Source organism: Lynx canadensis, chromosome B4, assembly GCF_007474595.2.
Source record: "Lynx canadensis isolate LIC74 chromosome B4, mLynCan4.pri.v2, whole genome shotgun sequence".
In the NCBI taxonomy this organism is placed as follows: Eukaryota; Metazoa; Chordata; class Mammalia; order Carnivora; family Felidae; genus Lynx; species Lynx canadensis.
The window spans coordinates 21,326,109-21,348,385 of NC_044309.1; the positions used below are offsets into that span (position 1 = coordinate 21,326,109).

General features: G+C 43.8%; 1 protein-coding gene across 1 annotated transcript in view; it reads left to right on the forward strand.

Moving 5' to 3' along the window:
- The window catches only part of ARMC3 (armadillo repeat containing 3), a 100,869-nt gene extending 79,161 nt beyond the window's left edge, over positions 1-21,708 (forward strand). Inside the window, 6 exon segments of the mRNA XM_032593841.1 lie at positions 3,332-3,432; positions 4,137-4,238; positions 4,937-5,032; positions 13,065-13,265; positions 15,656-15,818; positions 20,470-21,708. Coding sequence (XP_032449732.1) covers positions 3,332-3,432; positions 4,137-4,238; positions 4,937-5,032; positions 13,065-13,265; positions 15,656-15,818; positions 20,470-20,679 — 873 coding nt within the window. The 3' untranslated portion in view covers positions 20,680-21,708.
- The last annotated feature ends 569 nt before the right edge of the window (positions 21,709-22,277 follow it).

Here is a 22,277-nt window from a genome sequence, read left to right on the forward strand (position 1 = left end):
CGAACACACAAACCTTGAGATCAGGACCTGAGCTGAAGTCAGAGGCTTAACCGACTGAGCCTCTCAGGCACCCCTTGTTTTATTAGTCATAATCTAATTGAAATTAACCAAAGTGTATTACCAGATTTTAAAATGTAATATAGAGGAATGTTATTTAAGCTGCATTTCTGATTCTGATTTTAAAACCAATATACAGTGTAATGCAGTGTGGACGTCCAGAGAAATGGGAAGCTGAAAATTAGAATCTTGAGGACTTTCTGGCATTGCGGCTTAAGTTAGCATCTTCCTTTCTTCTGGAGACCAACAGCAATGAGGAGAATAGGGGAAATTTTTTAAATCTACAAATCCCATATTAAGCAAACCTAGGAAGCAGATATGATCCACAGACTTCAAAAAAAAAAAAAAAACAAAACCATAAGGGGGTGCCGGGTGGCTCAGGCAGTTGAGCGTTGTCCTCTTGGTTTGTGTTCAGCTCATGCATGATCCCAGGGTCATGGGATTGAGCCCCGCGTCAGGCTCCGTGCTGAGTGTGGAGGCTACTTGGATTCTCTCTCTCTCCCCCCACCGCCCCCCTCTTGCACCTGTGTGTGTGCTGGCACTCTCTCTCTTTCTCTCTAAAATTACAAAAAAAAAAAAGTAGGAGTTACTGAAATTCCCTGAGATCAAGCAGAAGGGGTACAGGAGAAAAATGAAAAGGGGAAAAAAGTAAGCACAGAGAGGGACGAGGGAGCCAGCGGCGGCAGGCCTCAGAAAGCACCATCAGCAATCCATACTGTCTCAGGTGATGGGAGAGCTCAGGGGTGCACAAGCCAAATGCTGTGTTTGCCGGGCAGGTGCAGGACCCGAGCACCTGGGATGAGCAAGGCAGGCAGCGGAAGCCTTCTTGGGTCAGTGTGGTTCAGAAAGGCAGAGGAGACAGGGCCATGAAGGAATCACATGGCCAAGCCGTATTTGCAAGAAACACTCTGTCATGCTAACAGTTCTAGAGATATTAAAAATTTTTTTATTTTATTTTATTAAATTTTTTTCAAAGTTTATTTATTTTGCAGGGAGGGGAGCAAACAGGGGAGGGCCGGAGAGAAGGGGAGACAGAATCCCATCAGTGCAGAGCCTGATACGGGGTTTGAACTCACGAACCATGAGATCATGACCTGAACAGAAATCTAGAGTCGGTCGTATTTTATTTTATTTTATTTATTTTTATCATTTTATTTAATTTTTAATTATTTTAAGTTTATTTATTTTGAGAGACAACACAAGTGGGGTAAGGGCAGAGAGAGAGAGGAGAGAGAGAATCCCAAGCAGTCTCCACGCTGCCTTCACAGAGCCCGATATGGGGCTTGAACTCACAAACCATGGGATCATGACCTGAGCTGAAACCAAGAGCTGGACACTCAATCAACTAAGCCACCCAGGCACCCCTATTTTTAAAGTAGTCTTTACAATGTGGGGCTCGAACTCATGCTCCTGAGGTAAAGAGTCACGTGCTTTACCGGCTGAGCCAGGCAGGTGCCCCTAGAGGCATTTCGAATAATGAAAATGGCTAGCCTAAAACTGGACTCTTGGTCCTCCTTCTGACTTCCCCTAGCACATTATTAGTACAAAGATGCTTTGAGAAAAATGAGGAAATGGGCAGAAAAACCAACAGAGAACACTTACCAGGAAAATGTTGCCACGGATCAGATAAAACTGTGAGAAAATGTATTTGCTCACGAGTTTTAAAAAAATTTAATGAAACAATATTTTTTATAAAGGAGAATTCTCTGGGGTGCCTGGGTGGCTCGGTTGGTTGAGCATCCGACTTCGGCTCAGATCGTGATCTCGCGGTTCACGAGTCGAGCCCCGCGTCAGGCTCTGTGCTGACAGCTCGGAGGCTGGAGCCTGTTTCAGATTCTGTGTCTCCCTCTCTCTCTGTCCCTCCTCCGCTCATGCTCTGTCTCTCTCTCTCTCTGTCTCTCAAAACTAAATAAACATTCAAAAAAATTTATTTTAAAAATAAAGGAGAATTCTCTGGTTCATTCATTCAGTAAATATTAAGTTTCTAATATTGTAGGTTGGAATAGTCAGTGCATAAAAGAGACACATCTCTACTTCCGTGGCACCGGTGAGAGGAAAGAGTCAATAAATAGGAAACATAACAAATAAATAAATTATATCACACGATCAAAATGATCAGAGCATTGGGGGCAAAAATAGATCAGAGAAAAGATAAGGGGGGCTCTATAGTGCTGGGGGTTGCTGGGGTTGATGTTCATAATTTTAGAAATCGTGATCAGGTAGGCCTCACAGGGAGGGTCATACTTGAGCAAAAACTACAAGGTGAGGGATTGAGCCATGGAGATGGCTCGGGGAAGAGCTTTCCAGGCAGAAGAAACAGCTTGTACAGAAGCCATAAGATGTAAACATGCTTAGCAGATTTGAGAAACAGCAAGGTCAGTATAAAGCTGAATGAACCAAGGAGCACGATAGTGAGGACTAAATCAGAGAGATACAGAGAGACCAGATCATGTTAAGTCTTGTAGACCATTGGAAGGATTTTGGCTTTTACTTTGAATGAAGTGGGAAAACTTGGCAGACAGAGTTCTGGGCAGAAAAATGACATGATCTGTCTGATATATATATGTTTTTGTTTGCTTTCTGAGAGAAAGAGAGAGAGAGAGACAGAGCATGAGTGGGGGAGAGGCAGAGAGAGAAGGAGACAGAGAATCAGAAGCAGGCTCCAGGCTCTGAGCCATCAGCACAGAGCTCGACGCGGGGCTCAAACCCCCGAACCATGAGATCATGATGTGGGCCAAGGTCGGACACTTAACCAACTGAACCACCAGTTCGGCGCCCCATGATCTGTCTGGTCTTTAAATTTTTTTTTTTTTTCAACGTTTATTTATTTTTGGGACAGAGAGAGACAGAGCATGAACGGGGGAGGGGCAGAGAGAGAGGGAGACACAGAATCGGAAACAGGCTCCAGGCTCTGAGCTGTCGGCACGGAGCCCGACGCGGGGCTCGAACTCACGGACCGCGAGATCGTGACCTGGCTGAAGTCGGACGCTTAACCGACTGCGCCACCCAGGCGCCCCTGATCTGTCTGGTCTTTAAAGGATCCTAAAAAGTGTCTTGGATGAGAGAGGGATCTAATTATAGTATGATTGGAAAAAGACCTCAGAAAATGGTGTGGTCTAACCCGCCTCACTAGGCTGGTGAAATTGCTAATATAGGACTTTGTCTAGCCTATTTTTAGATATCCTCGCAATATTTTTAGTGATCTCTTTAGTAATTAGTTACTCTGACAGACAACAAATTCTCCCAGAGTGATCAGTTCTTAAATCATCTACAGATAAATCCTGGCACCAAACTTTTGCCTTTGAAGGATCTCTGCTTACAAGAACCAAGTGATCAACGTGCTGTACTTTTAGTGAACAGTAAATCATCTGATGTGTGAGTCTCTCGGGGGTGGAAGGATGCAAGGAAGCATAATGGTTTTTGTTTGTCCATCACCACATGAATATGTAAAGATTCGCAGGACGGCACCTTTTTGTCCCCTGTATTTAGCGTCACCCTGAAAATCAACACTGGTCCGTAAATTTGTAGCCTGACCTAGTAAAGACCATGAAATCACCACCAATGTGGTTTTTCTTTTGACTCCCCGTTACCACTCAATTCCAGATGTATTTCTGTAGTCAGTGCCTGTTCCCTTCCCGGTAACATGAAGTTAACTGAAGAAAGTATAAATAGACGGGAGCAAACCGAAAGGAGTTGTGTTTACAGGGCTCCAGAACTGTATGCAGGACTATAATGCTGCCCGGGCTTTTAAAAAACATAAAATAAGAAGTAAATAATAAAGCTAAAAACGCAAGCTTCAGAATTTTAAAAAATGGTCACGGATACCTATATATATCTACATATTTTATGGGACACATTTAATAAAAATATCTCCTGTTCCAGTTCATGAAAACCTTTACAATATTCTTTGTGTTACCTTTATGCGTTTATTGGGTCACTGTTAAAAGTCAGCTCCAAATATGATTTTCAAAAAAAAAAACCAAAACAAAACAAAAAAAACCTGTCTTTTGTAGGCAGATCCAATATTGACAAATCAAGTATTTTAACTTGTGTATAATTTCAAATATGTAAAATTTTAGTTCTCCGCCTCCATCTACGGAAGATAAATCATCAGATGTTGGTTATGGTCGGAGCATTTCTTCTTCGTCTTCCTTTAGAAGAGCAAGCAAAGAAAAGACCAAGTAAGAAAATGGTATTTTGTCTGGACTCAATTCTCCCCTCAACGTGGGAGTAAAAAAAAAAAAAAAAAAAAAATTTAGGTTTTAGATCTTGGCAACATAATTCTTTTCATCCTTATAGTAATATAATTCCATCATTGCTTAAAAATTTTTTTTTAATGTTTATTTATTTTGAGAGAGAGAGATAGAGAGCAAGCAGGGGAGGGGCCGAGAGAGGGAGACAGAGAATCCCAAGCAGGCTTGCACTGTCAGCGCAGAGCCAGGTGCAGGGCTCGAACTCACGAACTGTGAGCCAGGCTCACGACCCGAGCCGAAATCAAGAGTCGGATGCCTAACCGACTGAGCCACCCAGGTGCCCCTCGTAATTGCTTTTTCAAATTGCCACGGAAAACATCTCTGGAAAAGTAGCTAGTGAGACTGGCTTTACGTCCTGTGTGCCACGAACATACACTGAGCTCTGGACCACGGGACACAGTGGCCGTGGGCAGGCTTTGTGTTACTATTTGTAGATGGAAGAGTGCCTCCTCGTGCCCTGCTTCACCCCTGCCTTGACGGGAAAGGGATCGCGGCATGTCACGGCAGTGACAAATGCCTTCTAACTTATGAGACGCCTTGCACATGTAATGTTTTCTTATTTTTCATGTGACTGAAATCGATCATGAGTTTTTTCATACAATCAGAAAAAATAGTTATCATTTTAGTACCGGATTTGGATCTCCCACAGAAGAGAAATCCGAGCCTCCTTCTGGACGAAATACTGCTCTTAGCAAAGGCACCACAAAAGAAAGAGGATCAAGGTAGGGGATGTGTGATTACGTTCTCTTCCTAATTGTGATCATGTCAGGCTTTGACTCCCCAGCAGAGTTGGGGAATGGAAGGGTGGCTTTTAAATAGGAAGCTTTGCTTCTGGAATCGGCACGTTGTGCGAAGCGAGACTCAGGAGCTGTAATTAAAAAGTAACTTCCTTCGTTTTTGTCTCTTGCAACCTCTTTAAAACTTAACCGGAGGGAATTTCTTCTTCTGCCTCTGGGTGAGAACTCGGGTCACTTTGATCACTATACAGTCCTACAGGCACTTTAATTCAAAAACGACCACAGAAACAGCAGTCCTAGTGACTCATTTACAAGTCCAGCCCGGCGTAGAGATCGATGTAAAATGAACCCTGTGCCCTCCCCCACGGCTGCCTTTGTGGGTGGTGAGCCACACACGCTAGCGTGTGGTTCTCTCTCCCTCTCTCTCTCTCCGTCTTCCTCTCTCTCTCTGCCTTATGCCTCCACCTCCCCTCCCCATCCAGCTCACCCAGAGAAACCTCTGACCCTTCAGGAGGCAGCGAGAGGGGGGAGAGGGACATTGGATCAAGTGTTTACATGATGGAACGATTACAGTGTGGTTTCATGCTTTTTAGGCCTGGCATGTTTTAAACATGCTTTCTGTATGTGTACGTATTTTTAAACATATTATTTCTCTAATGAGCACTTTCCTGGATTCCTCAAAAACCCACGTGGACCTCTTGCCACGCTCCGTGACCCTTTAATTATTGTTGACTTAAGCCTTCACAACCACTGTGGTATTGGAGGCCATGTAGCACACATGTCCAGCATCCGCTTTCTAAACGGGGACTGCCCCCGAAGGTCTCCCAAGGTGCAGTCAGCGGTTTGCTCTCTTCCTCAGACCTCAGAGCTGTTTATTTTCTGTTTCGGACTTCATTCTCTACTGCGAGTCTCCGTGGCTCATTCTTCTCATCTCTGCTTCTAATCTGCGCCTGTCGTTCTAGGCCTTTTTGCCCTCCCCTCTCCTCCCCTCCCTTTTCCCCCCTCCCTTTTCTTCCCGGCTTTCCTTTCCTCCTTAGGCTTCTCAGCCTCCCCTCTACTGCACAGGCAGCTCCTTGAGGACAAGAACATAGGCTGATTGGAGTATTTCCCTTTTCATCCCCAGTGTTTAGCCTAGCGCTTGTTTGGCACACATAGGCCTCCGTGTTTTTTCAGGAGAACAGAATCTGAAATTGACAGGAAAGGGTTATTTTTGACAAGGTCCACCCGCCTAAGCCGTGTGTCTTGAACAAATTGGTTACCTTCTCTTTGCCCGAGTCCCCTCATCGGTGAAAGGGGCGTAACCTAGGCTGTTGTGACGATTAAATAAATTAGCACATGAACAGTCCGTAGAGCAGTGCCTGGCACAAAGTAAACACTCAACAAATGCTAGTACTGTTGTGCGAAACAGTTACAAGGAGCCCAAATCCACTCAACCCTTGCAGGGACGTAGAGGAATCTCCAGGGTCCAATGTGGGAAATGCAGCCATCCCCAGAACGACAGGAGCTGGGATGAAGTCCATAACTGTAGGGTCTCTCTGGCTTTCTCCCTCTCGTTCTCTCTCTTCCTCTCTCCACGTGCGTGGTATCTTATTTACAGACCCTTTGTTATCCTCTTTGACCCTCTGTTGGTTATTGCCTCACCCATAACTGTGGCGTATGTGACTTTGGTTTGCCATGGGACAGACCTGGCTCCGGTTCCAAACAAACTTTCCGTTCTAAAGCCCAACAACTATCAGGTGCAAATTTGTAAGAGGGACCACCTTCTCTTCAGTGGCCAAAGCATTGGCTGGCTTTGGGGCAGGTGTCTCCCTTTGGTCTACCCAGCCATGGCCCTAGGGAAAAATCGGCTTTCTGCCCCCTTGATCGGGGAGGGTAGGCACTTGTCTGATGAGTGACTGTTATGCGTATACTGTACCTATCACCATCAAAGTGTATCTTCCCTCTGATATCTCTGATATCACATCAGCTTAAATCTTTGCTGATTCTGCTGTTCTTGGCTCTTTCGCACTATCTTATTTTTCTTACAGCCTGTCTGGCTCTTTTTTTTTTATTAATTAAAATTTTTTTTTTTTTTTTTTTTAAATAAAGCTACCGTTGACATTTATGTGCCCCTCTCCTGAGTCCTGGCTTCTCTATCCTGCTGGCTTGGAAACAGTGAGTTTCTAACAAAACTCATTGTTCCCCCAACTCCCAAACCTCCTTCTCCTCCTCTGTTCCCAGTGCTGATGAATGTCACCTCCCATGCAATTGCTCAAGCTTTGGCATCATCTTAAAATCCTTCTTCTCCTTACTCCCCTTCACTGAATGAGCCTCAGCCCTATGCACTCGATGTCTTCAGTGCCTCTTAAGTCATTGTTTCCCTTCAGTTTCACCTTTACCTCCCCTCTTCACGCCTTTGTATTATATCTCAGCACACTAACCCCCTTATTGTAAGATCCTCCTGCATTTTATTTAGCCTTCCAGAAACCCATCCTCCATGCGACCACCCCCCCCCCCACCGAATTAACTTCCCAAAGTGAAAGGCTGATCATATTACTCTGCCCAAAACAATGATTTCCTATCATCCTCCAGATGAAGTCCAAACAGCAATTGTGTAGGCATGGCAAACGCCTGAAAAAATAAAAATAAAAAATAATAACCAAAAAAAATTTATAGATTAGATACTCACAAATTCTTTCAAATATTGAAGGCTTGTTGTTGAAAGGAATAGCGGTTTGACTCCCTGGCAATATGCCCCGGGGAGAATAAGTATAAATAAGTGAGGATCATTATTTCTTCTCACACCATTTCCGGTCTCCTCCTTGTCTCTGCATACTCTTGCCTCTTACTCCCCACTGAGAGATAAGCCCTGACGTGCTCCTAACATTCAGACAGGTTGTTAGCATACAGGAGAACATACATTTGGATTCGGTCAACACTGGTCCTTGGTTTTCTCATCTCTAAAATGGAAGTGATGATTCCTTCCTCGCAGAGGTGCTGTAAGAGTAAGTGAAAGTGTCGAGTGCCTAAACCATTGCCTGGCATACTTAAGTGACCCATATACGTCCAGTCCCTTTCCCCTCCTTATTCCTGGGTCCACTGGGGGGATAGATTGGTCATAATCGTGTTGCCCTGTTGTCTATCTTTTGGTAAGCCCTTCTTGTCTTGTTCCTATGAGAACTTTGGACCCCTGACGATAGAGTAACACATTTTAACTCTACTCATCTGATAATGTCATAGAGAATATGCGATGTTAACAAAAAGTTACTGAGAGGTACTGCGGAAAATGACGAGACATCTAGAACCACAAAGTGGCCAAAGTCTTGAAAGGAAGAGAGGGGACAGGAAATAGGCAAACCAGTTATGTGTGTGGTGGCCCAATACAGACAGGGGAAGTATGATATGTCTCTTTCTCCTCATGAATATTATCACCATGTACCATGTAAATTAAAATCCTTAAGCGACAGTCTCTCGCTGGGTGACTAGCAACTATATTGTTCTTCTGTGCGAAGCGTTCAGCTGTTCCCTCCTTCACAGGAAAACACTCATAGGAGACGTGATTGGTGGGGCGCCTGGGTGGCGCAGTCGGTTAAGCGTCCGACTTCAGCCAGGTCACGATCTCGCGGTCCGTGAGTTCGAGCCCCGCGTCAGGCTCTGGGCTGATGGCTCAGAGCCTGGAGCCTGTTTCCAATTCTGTGTCTCCCTCTCTCTCTGCCCCTCCCCCGTTCATGCTCTGTCTCTCTCTGTCCCAAAAATAAATAAACATTGAAAAAAAAAAAAAAAAAAAAAAAAAAAAAAAAAAAAAAAAAAAGGAGACGTGATTGGTTTCGCCTTTATCCAGCCGCCATCTTGATACTGTCCTAGCCTTCACTGAATCCGACCAACCTAATATGCCCTCTAAAGCTTTTCTCTATAAAGACCATTCCCCTCACAATAAACACTTACTATACCTATTTGTGAGTGTATCAGAAGTTCTATCTGTAGCATATTTTTGTATTCAGACCAGATTTCATAAATATTTGATTGCACATGAGTTTATTATACACACTTAAAAGTTTATTGCTTTCCTGTCTCTATTTTGTTTCCTTCCAGTCTGTTCATCTCTGGAGTCTTTTAGAAATTTACAACATATACTTAAACATTTCTGCCGCTCAAATCTTGATCCTCATCATAACGACTTCCTAAAACATTGTTATTTTTTGAAGAATTTCCCTCAACCGCTTTTTTTTTTTAACCTTCGCTTAGCCATTTTTTCCCCCTTCCTCCCAAATCTTGACTAACTGCAAAAGTCTTTCAGAAATAGATATTGTTTCTTAATCACATTTAACATCTTAATCACGTTTAAATACCTTCTCACCTTCTTTTCTTGAATTTTTTCATTCGTTCAGCAAATAGTTATCGTATTAGGTATCAGGAGTTGTTCCCACGTTAGAGATACAGCAGTGAACATAAACCTTTGTTTTCATAGAACTTACATCCTACTGGGGACACTGACAAATAAGAAAATAAACCACACACACGCACACACACACACGTATGCACACATACATCCTTCTAAACCCGGAATACATTGTGTGTCCACTTTATACAATACTCTCTCCTCATCTTTTTGGAATAGACTCGGGGGAACAGGACACCCAACTGGGATAGATTTCTGGAACATCTCAAATTTCTTATTTTTACCACTCATGTGGAATTTATCGAATACTACCTGGTATTGTGATAATTTTTCATAGACCAAAATCTTCCTGCCTAAATTGAAACCCCACGTGGGCCAGCTTCATGACTTCCGTTTCTCCCAGCAGCCTTGCCTTATAACTTCTATGTCCAAATAGTTGATGGAATCAAAAAGGAGCAAGTGATTAAACTTTGAAAATGTCAGTACACAGTTTGGAGCCAGACAAATGTCTCTTTCTGTTTAGCTACCTGCCTTCTCACCCACCGATGAACATAGAAAATATCCTTATTGTTTTGGATTCCCACAGTAACTCTCTGTTTTCTGAGGTAGTTTTGCTAAAGTCTTGGTAAGAAAGGTAAAAGTGCCACTATCTTTAATCGCAAACTGGTGTTCTTTCTGAGGGTTAATTTTACGAGAGTTAATTTTGTAATTTCTTAGCACTTGTCTCCATAGTGATTTAGAAATGGAATTCATTTGGGGTGCCTGGGTGGCTCAGTCAGTTAAGCATCTGACTTCAGCTCAGGGCATGATCTCATGGTTCATGATCTTACGGTTCGTAGGTTTGAGCCCCACATCAGGCTCACTGCTGTCAGTGCAGAGCCCGGAGCCTGCTTCGGACTCTGTGTCTCCCTCTCTCTCTCTGCCCCTCCCCTGCTTGCGCTCTGTCTCTCTCTGTCTCTCAAAAATAAATAAATGTTTAAAAAACAAAAAGAAGAAGAAGAAATAAAATCCATTTAAGTATTGAAGCCCTTATTGACATACCCAGGCAGGCTTCATGGGAAAGAGGTCCAAATGAAGTACTTCTGTTTGTAGCAGCAGGAAACTACAGTTCGGAGGCTCCTGTAAATTATCCCTTTTTAATCATTCAATAGGATTGCCCTCCATGATGTGCTAAGTCCTGCGTGCTGGCTCTCGTCTGCTACGTACCAAATGATTCCCCTCTCGCACCTCAACACACTCAGAAGTACACCTGCTTTGTGTTATAGGTGCTCTGAGTCAAGCTGTCCAATCTTATAAAGCTACCCTGTAACTTTAGGAGCAGGTAAATCTAAATATGCTTTTCGCCATTCTAATTGACCTTTCTCGTGGTGGCTCCCAATTTACTAAAATCTTACTATGTATGTGAAGATGTTCTATTTATTTGTCTTGCAAAAGAAGAAATGTGTTCAAAAATTTTTGTGTTATTTGTTTTTGAGAGAGAGATAGTGCAAGCGTGAGAAGGGCAGACAGAGAGAGAGAGAAAGAGAGAGAGAGAGACACAGAATCTGCAGTGGACTCCAGGCTCTATGCTGTCAGCACAGAGCCGGACGTGGGGCTCAAACCCACAAACCATGAGATCGTGACCTGAGCCAAAGTCCAACGCTTAACCAATTGAACCACCCAGGCGCCCCAAGAAAGGTATTCAGATGATAGAGCTGGAAATATTAATTTTTGCTTAGAAATTTTATCATAATATATGGGGAGTACATTTTAGACCCTACTTAGCTGCAGTAAATAGAATATTGAATTAAAAAATACAAAACGTTGGGTATTTGTGGTGATTATAGAGTTTTGTGTAATGCTCCAAAAGCAATTAATAAGACTATTTTTTGTATTTCTTCCTCCAAATGAATTAAAGAGAAAACTCACATGGCCTTTGGTTGACCCCCCCCCCCTTTCATCCTGTACTTCGAGAAATATTTAAAGATAATTCCTGCTTCTAATTTACTGCTAGTGGAACAAAATGCAAAATAGTTGCAAAGACACAATTTAGGAGATTCACCTGGCCGGGCCCCATTTTCTTAGCTAGGGGATGGGTGTGTGTCTGTGTGTGTCTATATATAATATATGATATATGATATGTGATATGTGATGTGATATGTAATACATAATATGTAATATATAATATGTAATACATAATATGTAATATATTGTCTATATATAATGTTATATAATATGTTATATATAATATATGTTATGTATAATATATGTTATGTATAATATATGTTATGTATAATATATGTTATGTATAATATAATATAATATAATTATGGCTAAGGTTTATTTTAGTAAAAGATACAATGCAGGAACAGCAGGAAAAAAATAGACGTAAGCAAAGGCTATAGAAGTTCACATGGAGGTTTCCTCGTCCCCTCCTCCACTTCTGCTAGCGTAACAAGGGCTGCAATTTTCTTGTGAGGTAGCTCCACCCGAGGAAGTGCACCTGAATCGTGGGATCTGAATTCATATCGGGAAATTGCAATTTGAATGACGGTGCATTTCTCAGAGGCCACAAGGAAGTGGCACAACGTGTCTCAACTGCCAAAGGCATCAACCACGTGATCTCTCTCGGCTGAAACTATCCTTTAACAATGAAGAGGGGGAGGTAAAGACATTCCCCAGTGAAGGAACACAAAGAATTACGTTTCAAAAACTGGTTAACAGCCTCCAGGACAATAAGCTGTGACCGCTGGCAATGCCTTTTCCACTGACAGGAATCATTTGCATCTCTGCTACACACGTTAACTAGCAAATTCTCTCGGGTGGAAACTATTAATTAAGAGTAGATTTTAATTAAGCAGTATCTTTACTGTTTATTAAGTACATTTCAGTTTTCGTAAGTGCAGAACTAAGTACATTTCTTTAGATAAACTTCAGGTAAGTCTTCACCCCTGCATGACATGGAAATTCTGTGCTATCCGTATTTTGGTTTGCTTTTTTCCATGTTTTGGGTAATTTTTTAAAAAAAATTTTTAAAGTTTATTTACTTTTGAGAGAGAGACACACACACGGGAGTGTGAACAGGGGAGGGGCGGAGAGAGAGAGGGAGACATAGAATCCAAAGCAGGCTTAGGCTCTGAGCTGTCAGCACAGAATCCTACGCGGGGCTTGAACTCACAAACCGTGAGATCTTGACCTGAGCTGAAGTCGGACGCTTAAGGGACTGGGCCACCCAGGTACCCCTGGGGAATTTTTCTTAAAAATGGTGATGCAAACTCTTCTTGCTGAAGGGCCCAACTGAAGCAAGAGATGATGTAAGACTGGCTTCGACTCCCTGAGGAAGCAACCTATTTTCTCCCAATTCAATAAATGCTTCTTGCATACCTACTGTGCACCAGACATCTTGCTAAGCAATTATACGGAAGACCAACGTACGATTTTCGTATGTACCAATCAGGCAGTGTTACCTTGAAAGTTAATTTCTCCTGCATAATGTAGAGGCTATAAAACTCCATCCCTGTCATCGAAAATTTGAAAACGGCATATGATATGGTCATTGAGGTTTAAAATAATCTATTTCTGTGGGGTTCTTTAGATTACTCAGAGCACAGTTGGTGTGGTTCATTTTGTGACGTTGATTGCTGCTGTGTACCCTCAAAGGAAAGGCCGAGGGAAAAAAGAGGAGGAAAAAATGAAGGAGGAAGAAGAGGTTTCGACATTACCAAAATTGATGGGAGAAGGAAGCCCCGAGAAAGAATGGTATCCTCCCTTCGATCCTGACTTCCGTGTTTACGTGTATGAAGTGACCAAATCAATATTTCCCATAACCAATATTAAGGAACAGATTGAGGTCCTTGCAAGGTAAGTCAGTTGTCTCTGTCTATGCATGCACATTTTCAGTTTCTGAGAAAAAGTTTCTGATGTTAGCGGTTTGCATTTTTTAGCCAGTTTTCAGGCGACTCCGTCATAATAACTGCACCCCACCGCTGACTCTGAAGCAGAAACACAATCAATTGAAAAAACGCTCCATTTCTATTTTACGTCCTATTTCCACCAAGAATCAGAGCTAGGAGCTGGAAATTGCTTCAAGAAAAATGCTTTTGCTTTTGTCATTTTCTCCAGCGAAACCACTAAAGCCATCCTTCAATGTGATCCTAAGGAATGAATCAAGTGTGAAAATTAAATGACTCCGTAGGTAGATGGGGTGCTCACAATTTAAAGGAATCGTATTGTGAATTATTTGTAGACTCAAAAATTATGTTCTAATACAAACAACCATCACTGATTTTTATGTCCTATGTCTGATATTTTGCACTGCACGTTGCTCTAACGTGGGGGTGTGAGTGTTCTGAGGGATGGCTATTTGGGCAGGCTCAACACCCTGCAGACGCCAGTGAGGCTGCCTTCTTTTCCTTAAAAAAATTTTTTTTAATGTTCATTTATTTTTGAGAGAAAGAGAGACACAGAGCAGGAGCGGGGAGGGGGCAGAGATCAAGGGAGACACAGAATCCGAGGCAGGCTCCAGGCTCCGAGCTGTCAGCACGGAGCCTGACGCTGGGCTCGAACTCATGAACTGTGAGATCGTGACCTGAGCCGGAGTCGGGCGCCCAACCGACTGAGCCACCCAGGCGCCCCGATCTTGCCTTCTTAATTGGAGCATTTAGTGTGAGTCCGCTAAGAGAAACCTGAGAACTTGACGTGGTAGCTGTGAGGGGTTAGGAATCACTTCAAGTGGAGGGTGGCCTTCGCCACTGGCACCAAGAAGGAGCAGGTGAGTTAGGTGAGCAGGTGGATCCTGCAACAGCTGGGGCCTCCGCGGGAGCTTGTACCCTCTCCAAGTTGAAGTGCACTGCACTCATCAAACCTGGATGTGACAACCGCAAGAAACAACAGCCGCCAGATCGTTGACTTCTCGTCAGCCAGAACCGGAAGAGAACATTTTTGGCTGCTGGCGTTTTTCGGGTGTCCTTGAGAAGTGATGACTCAAGCAGAACTCTGATCTAGCTCATTTCAGCGTTTGCCAAACGTCCTCGTGCTTTGTTCCTATCGGGAATACTTTTCATCACTCCCAAATAATTGTGGGTTTTTCGTTGTTGTTTTTTTTTTTAAACCTGAGCCCGCACCAAGACGGGGATGCTGAGATTTGCCCCCGAGCTGTTGGTCCCCAACACTGAGCACGGTCTGCCTGGCTGGGTCGTGCGACAGCTTTCTCCCCCACCTTTCCTCCTGTTTTCGGCCGTTGTCCTTCCTCGCTTGGTTCTCTGCACGCCAAGACGAAAGTTTTTCTTAAAATGTGCAACTCTGCCTCTACTCCAAGATGCAGTATAGCCTTAGTTGACAGGATTTTTGTAGACGTGTTTACTGACCTCTTCAGGGAGAGCCTCCAATGAGGAGAAACGCCCCGGCACATCCATTCCAACTCCTCACCCAACTTATTTTTCCTTCTGCCTTCTTCCTCTCTTCCTCTCACTTTAGTGTTACCTAAACGCCATCTTTCTCTAAATCAAAAAAAAATTTAATCAAATACATCTATATTTTTAAGGTTATGTTTTTATTTTGAGAGAGAGAGAGAGAGAGAGAGAGCCCCACCAGGGCAGGGGTAGAGAGAGGGAGGGAGAGAGAATCCCAAGCAGGCTCTGCGCTGTCAGTGCTCAGAGCCCAGTGCAAGGCTCAAACCCATGAACTGTGGGACCGTGACCTGAGCAGAAAACCAAGAGTCAGACGCTTGACCGACTGAGCCACCCAGGCGCCCCCCAAAATAATAAAATTTAACAGGGAAAAATTAGAAAACTTGAAAATATTTGGGAATCCAAAGGAAAAATTTCCAATGTGTGCATGTTATCTCTAAGTTCAAATTCGTTAAAAGAAGGACCGTGTATGTTAGCACGATGCCTTGGATTTCAGATTGAAGCATTTGTGAATATTTTTTCAAGGGCAAGATAAAGCTTTAAAACTGTGTTGATAGGAACTTTGTGTGATATGATTTGTTTCTTGTTATAAATATTGTGAAGATTAGCATTCATTTCTTCCTTTGTGTTGAATGAAATTGTGAGAGTTTCAGTCTCTATATGATAGTTTGAATACAGTGAGCCTAATGTTAACCCACTTATAATAAGTTTAAAAAGTAAAGCAAATAAGAAAGCCAGAGGAAATGCAGCTTTTACACATACAACTGTACATAGAGTTACACCCAAAGCGTCTAAAATGGGATATGAAACTCGATCGATTTGATCTCAATGTCATTGACACAGGTACGTGGCAGAAAAAATGGGTGGTAAAATGTCAAAGGAGAAACTCCATAATTTCAGCTGGGAACTCCATATCAGTGAACTAAAATTTCAACTTAAATCCAATGTTGTGCCAATTGGACAGATCAAAAAAGGAATCTTCTATCATCGAGCGTTGCTTTTCAAGGTATTTGAGATATTTTGCCTCATTTGCCTTTAGGTAAAGATGTTTGTCTTTCTCATAATAGTGTGAGCCACTTGCTAACATTTAACTGGCTAATATTAATCCTGCCACCTAGATTTACTTATTTGTGTGTGTGTGTGTGTATACACACACTTAGTTTTGTGTGTGTACACGCACACACACACACACACACACACGCACACACGCGTATATATTTGTCAGACTACCGGAAGCATATTCATTCAATATTTATCATACACCTACTACAGGTCAAGAGCTCTTCTAAGGTCTGGGAATATGGATCTCCTAAAGCGATAACCCCTGCATACACACAAGGGCTAGACTTGTGGGTTCTCAGGTGATGTCAGGGAAAGTTTCAGGGGAGGAAGTGATGTGTAGCCTGAGTATTAGAGAATACATAGGATTTCATCGGGTAAAGAAGGAAGACAAGAACATTCTAAACAAAGCAAACATTTTATACAAGATGACAGGAAGGAGAGTCCATGGTCGACTTGAGGAATGTAGCATAGTTTGTCTGGAAAAAGGAAAGAGGACGGGTCAGATGCAGCTAAAGGGCCAGAGTATAAAGCTCCTTGTGAGTTTGCACTTGATCTAAAATCTATGAGTGGCCACTGAAAGTTGTTAAAGGGAGAGCATGATTTAAAAAATACTTATATAGGGGCACCTGGGTGGCTCGGTCGGTTAAGCGTCCGACTTCCGCTCAGGTCATGATCTCACGGTCCGTGAGTTCGAGCCCCGCGTTGGGCTTTGTGCTGACAGCTCAGAGCCTGGAGCCTGTTTCAGATTCTGTGTCCCCCTCTCTCTCTGCCCCTCCCCTGTTCATGCTCTGTCTCTGTCTCAAAAATAAACGTTAAAAAAATTTTTTTAAGTCAATCAATCAATCAATAAAAAATACATATATGTGTATATATGTGTATGTATATGTATATATTTCAAGTTTATTTATTTTTAGAGAGAATGAGCAAGTGGAGGCGGGGGGAGTAGAGAGAGAGGGGGAGAGAGAGAATCCCAAGCAGTCTCCACACTGTCAGTGCAGAGCCGGATGCGGGGCTTGAACCCACGAACCCTGAGCCAAAGTCACTTAACCAACTGAACCACCCAGGTACCCCGCAGTAACGTGATTCTGAAAGACCATTCAGGCAGCCGAATGGGGAATGAATTAGAGCAGGGGCAGGACTGGAGACAGGAGGACCAGTTGGAAGGTCAGTGGAGCAAGAAATACAGGTGACCTCTACTAAAGCCATAGCCATAGCCATGAAGATGTGAAAGGAGGTGTGAACTTACAGAGATTTAAGAGCGAAACTGAAAGCAATTGGCGTCTGCCTAGGGGCGGTGTGAGGGACTGCATGAGAAGAACAGCAGCCTAGAGAAATCATCCATAGACCTTAGAATTCGCTAACTTCCCTCATCTTCTTGACCCCATCCTTCCTCTCCCCTGCCTCGCCAGTCCACCCTGGGCCAGTCTGATGGCTTGCCCTTTCCACTGTGCCACCCAGGCTGTGGAACAGGACAGTGGGGGGACGCCACAGCCACCTCAGGGTGCCCAACTCAGGTGGACATTCAGGTGTCACCCTTTTCCATCTCCTGGTCACAGGCTTTTCTCTTTTTTCCTCAGCAGCTGTGCCCCCGCATCTGTCTTTCCTCCTACTAACACTTTTCATCTCTACCTCTTTCTCTGAGCAGACAACCTTGTTTCCCACCTCACAAAGAAAATCCAGACTTTCAGATGAGAACTCATTCAACTCAGTGGGAGGCAGTGTCACCCTGAGGTTAGGACTCAGACTCTGGAGACAGATCCCCTGCCTTCCACGTTAGGTCACCACTTACTGTGACCTCCTTGGGGAAAATTATCCGACCTTGGTTTTACTCTCCATAAAATGGGAAATGCAATAGTATCTATTTCACAGGATTATTGTGATGATTTAAAGTGCCTTGCCGTGGAGTTTAAGAGATCAGTAACTATTATTTTGGAAAGCATGTTTATTTTTGGCTCTCTACCCTGCAAGACAGTGAATGTAAGATGATTCTGGTACCAATTCCAATGGGGGAGGGGTGGCGGGGATCGGGGTGGGCAGTTCCTATGCATTCAGGTAATCCTCCGACCTCAGCTGGGTCAGTTCAACTCGATTCTGACACTACCTGCCTGGAGATGATGTCAGATCCCACAGGTTAAGGGCTCAGTCCTACAAGACTGTCCCCTCCCGGCCACACACGCTTCACCCAGGTTGTCATCTGTGCCTCTGACCAACAGATTGGAGGTTCCCCTGGACACAGCCCCCTCAGGGTTGATTAATTTGTTAGAGCGGCTCCCAGAACTCAGACACATTTTCCTGACTTGATCGGCAGTTTATTAGAAAAGGATGTAACTCAGGAACAGCCAGAGGGAAGAATCGCATGAAGAATGGTATGGGGTTGGGGCGCCTGGGTGGCTCAGTCGGTTGAGCATCTGACTTCGGCTCAGGTCATGATCTTGCAGTTCGTGGGTTCGAGCCCCGTGTTGGGCTCTGTGCTGACAGCTCGGAGCCTGGAGCCTGCTTCGGATTCTGTGTCTCCCTTTCTCTCTGCCCCTCCCCCACTCATGCTCTGTCTCTCTCTCTCTCTCTGTCAAAAATAAACATTAAAAAAAAAAAAAAAGAGGGGCACCTGGGTGACGCAGTCGGTTAAGCGTCCAACTTCAGCCAGGTCACGATCTCGCGGTCCGTGAGTTCGAGCCCCGCGTCGGGCTCTGGGCTGATGGCTCAGAGCCTGGAGCCTGTTTCCGATTCTGTGTCTCCCTCTCTCTCTGCCCCTCCCCCGTTCATGCTCTGTCTCTCTCTGTCCCCCCCAAAAATAAATAAACGTTGAAAAAAAAAATCTCAAAAAAAAAAAAAAAAGAATGGTATGGGGAGAGGGCTTGGAGCCTCCGTGTCCCCTCCAGGCACACCACTCTCCCCAATCTCCATGTGGTCACCAACCCGGCACTTCTCCAGAACCTCTCCTTTTGGATTTTTATGGAGGCTTCATTACATAGTCATGATTGATGAAGTCATTGGCCACCAGGGGCTGATTCAACCTGCAACCCCCTCACCTCCCCAGAGGTCGGGAGGTGGGGCTGAAAGTTCTAACCCTCCAGTTGCAAGATTGGTTCGCCTGCCAAACCATCCCCACCCTTAGGTGTGGTCCAAAAGCCACCTCATTGAGAAAAGACACTTTTATGGCGCTCATCACTTAGGAAATCCCAAGGGTTTAGGAGTTCAGCGCGGAAATGGGCGAAGACCAAACATGTATTTCGTATCATAAATGACAACACCACGGAGTGCCATACATTTGGATACTGTTACGTGAGAGTTGACGGTTTCCCAGGCAGGCTCAGCCTAGATAGGAGGTAAGGCCCGAAGAATGACGACCATGTCTTAATCGTCTTGGTCCACCCAAGACTGCCTGGTGCCATCACGACACAGTACGTAATCGGTAAGTCACATGAATATATAAACAGGTGATTAAAACAACGCGATTCCTGCCTCCTCTGGCTAGGAGCATTTATTGAGCACCTGCTCTGTGCGGGGCTCACAGCCCTAAGCACTTGACACGTTTTAATCCACTTCATCCTTACAACCTGCTAAGCAGGAGGTTCTACCGTTATCCTCATTTCCCAGACGAAGAAACGGAAGCACAGAGAGGCTGAGTCCTTTGCGGTGACAGCAGCCAGGGAGTGGCTGAGCCGAAATTCAAACCCACGCAAGTCTGAGCCAGCTCTCTCAATCCATCATGATGTGGCAAAGAAGTTTCCAGATTATTATTTTTTAACGTTTGCTTATTAATTTGAGAGAGACAGAGAGAGAGATGGAGAGTGTGAGCAGGGGAGGAGCAGAGAGAGAGGGAGACACAGAATCTGAAACAGGCTCCAGGCTCTGAGCTGTCAGCACAGGGTCCAACGTGGGGCTCGTACCCACCTTACGGTGAGATCGTGACCTGGTCAAGAATCGGATGCTTCACCGACTGAGTCACCCGGGCGCCCCAGTTTCCAGATTATTTTGCAGGTACTTTGTAAATAACCTCAAAACCAGGACGAACTGAAGAGACCACTTCCAAGGAACATTACACAACTCAGGAAGTGGCAGCAGACAGCCCCAGCAGAGCAGGACCGTCCCCGGCCAACCAGCTCCTCCTGCTCACGGCACGATTTCCATCACACAGAACAAATCGGCAAGAAACAGGTTCCCACCAATTTGATCCCTCCATTCAATCCCACTGCGTATCACACCCCCAGAGCAGCCTAGAAGCACGGAAAGATTGATAGATGCACTAGTGTTGAAAACCCGCGGAATAGCTTTTCTCCAATGACGTTATCAATCTTGTGCTGATACAATGCCGTGTAACTGCCTGAAAAATGTCACTTCCCAGCAGGACCTACACAGAGATCGTTGAGGCTACAGGATCTCGAGGAAGAAGGGAACTTGTCACATTGTATTGGCTCCTATCACAATATTCCACGTGTTTTTTGTTTTTTTTTTTCTTCCAGCCTCCTTTCTAAGCACTTCTTTGCAAGAGTTGTAGATTTCACCTTCAACAAGATGGGTCTTAGAGCTCAGGATTTTTTTTCTCCCCTCCTCTCCCTCCTCACTTTTGGTCGGTCTTGTGTTTTCTCCCACAGGCTCTGGCTGATAAAATTGGCATCGGCTGCTCTCTGGTTCGTGGGGAGTATGGCAGAGCTTGGAATGAAGTTCAGTTGATGAATGAATCTCGTAAGGGACTGATCGGGGCTCTCCCTCCTCCTGAGGTCTACATAGTTGACCTCATGTTCCATCCAGGCGGGCTGATGAAGTTAAGGAGTAGAGAGGCAGATCTTTACAGATACCTCTAAACGATCAAATGACCAAACAGGGGTTCACGGGAGAAGTCCATTAGATACGCTTTCTCTGAAGTTCACCAATTGGTTTTATTTCTTTAAATAAAAGTATGAGAAATGTTCTTTCTGTCTGCGTAGAAATGAGGACACTGGGATTGAACTTGGTTGTGTTTCTGATTTCAGTCTCTTGGCAAGAGTTCAGTCTGATTGGATCATTTTATGCTCCCTGGCCCTCATGTAAAGTTTATTATTGTCAAAATTAATCCTCTCCACTGTTTCCTAAGGAGCCTCTGTGCCCTTTGGGAATCATGTGTAAAACCACCCAGCTGCTGTTCCCGGGACAATACCGGGGCCTCATGACTGTCATTCTTCATGCCCAGAATGCTTCAGGGGCACTTGGCTAAATACACTCAGTGGTGTTCAATGTCTTCAGTCACCTTGTCTCACTTTTGTAAAGTAGGATTATTGATAGTTCGAACATTTCTAGATTGATTTTAGTACTACAAATTCCTTTCTAAAAATTTGTGTTCATATGTTTTAAAGTGTATGTCTGTTAAGAACACCATTTAATATCCTTCACCGACCCGAAAACCTTTCTCAAACCTGTTCCCGTGAACTGTTTGTCTCCTGTCCTGTCTTGGATTACTTGAAACTATACCTCCAGTTCAAAACAATTCTGATTTCCTTTTACACGTTTTAATGCTGGGTCACGAAAAGAGTATTTTGAATGTATTTAGCTTAAAAATTCTTTCTTTAGAAACTTCTAAATGTAGAAATCGAGTCAATCTGTGTCAGAAATTGTGTTTTCGGTATTCAGAACAAAATGGGGAACAGACACATTTCAAATGATGAATAAAAACTAGTAATGGGATGACTCTCATCAAATATATATATCTTAGTCTGGCTTTGAGTCTCACGTTTATTGTAACCGTTTTACTCGAAGGTTTTTAAAAGTCAGCTTGATTTTAGAAGTGAAGGCTGAGATGATTCTGTATGAGCCGATGTGTAACTTCAAAGAATTTGTATTTCCTTATTTCAAAATAAAGCTCTTTATATCAAATGGTGGGGCAATTACATTTATCATGCAATTTCATGAACTGGAGCATAGATTATAGGATGCAAACCCGTCTAAGCATTTTCAAGTCTGTTTTGATCCAGAACGCATTTAAAGTGGATTACAGAGATATATAAGATGTAACAAGGTAAAAATAAATGAAAAACAGGCCTAAGTGTCGGAAAGAAAGTTCACCAGGGCCAGGAATAAGCTTAGAATTCAAACGCATCCATGAAAATCCCATGCATTTGTTAGCAGTGGGTGAAAATTTGACGCTAAGCTCTCCAGCAGACAATGCAGAGGGAAATGCTATCAGTTACATGATTTATAATAGGGTCCGCTCGCTAAAAGCACAAAGCGGTTTCTCAGGAGGAACAAAGACCAGGGAATTTCCTCTTTGGGAGTTTCATACAGATGACAAATGTAATATAGAAAATAACATCTTTGAAAAACAACCTCCTAGTAAGTTCTGAAAAGGGTTTTCGTAGGCGATGGCCTAACATCAAAATGGATTCCATTCAGAGTCCCTGTGCTACGGTCCAGGTAGACATTACATTTT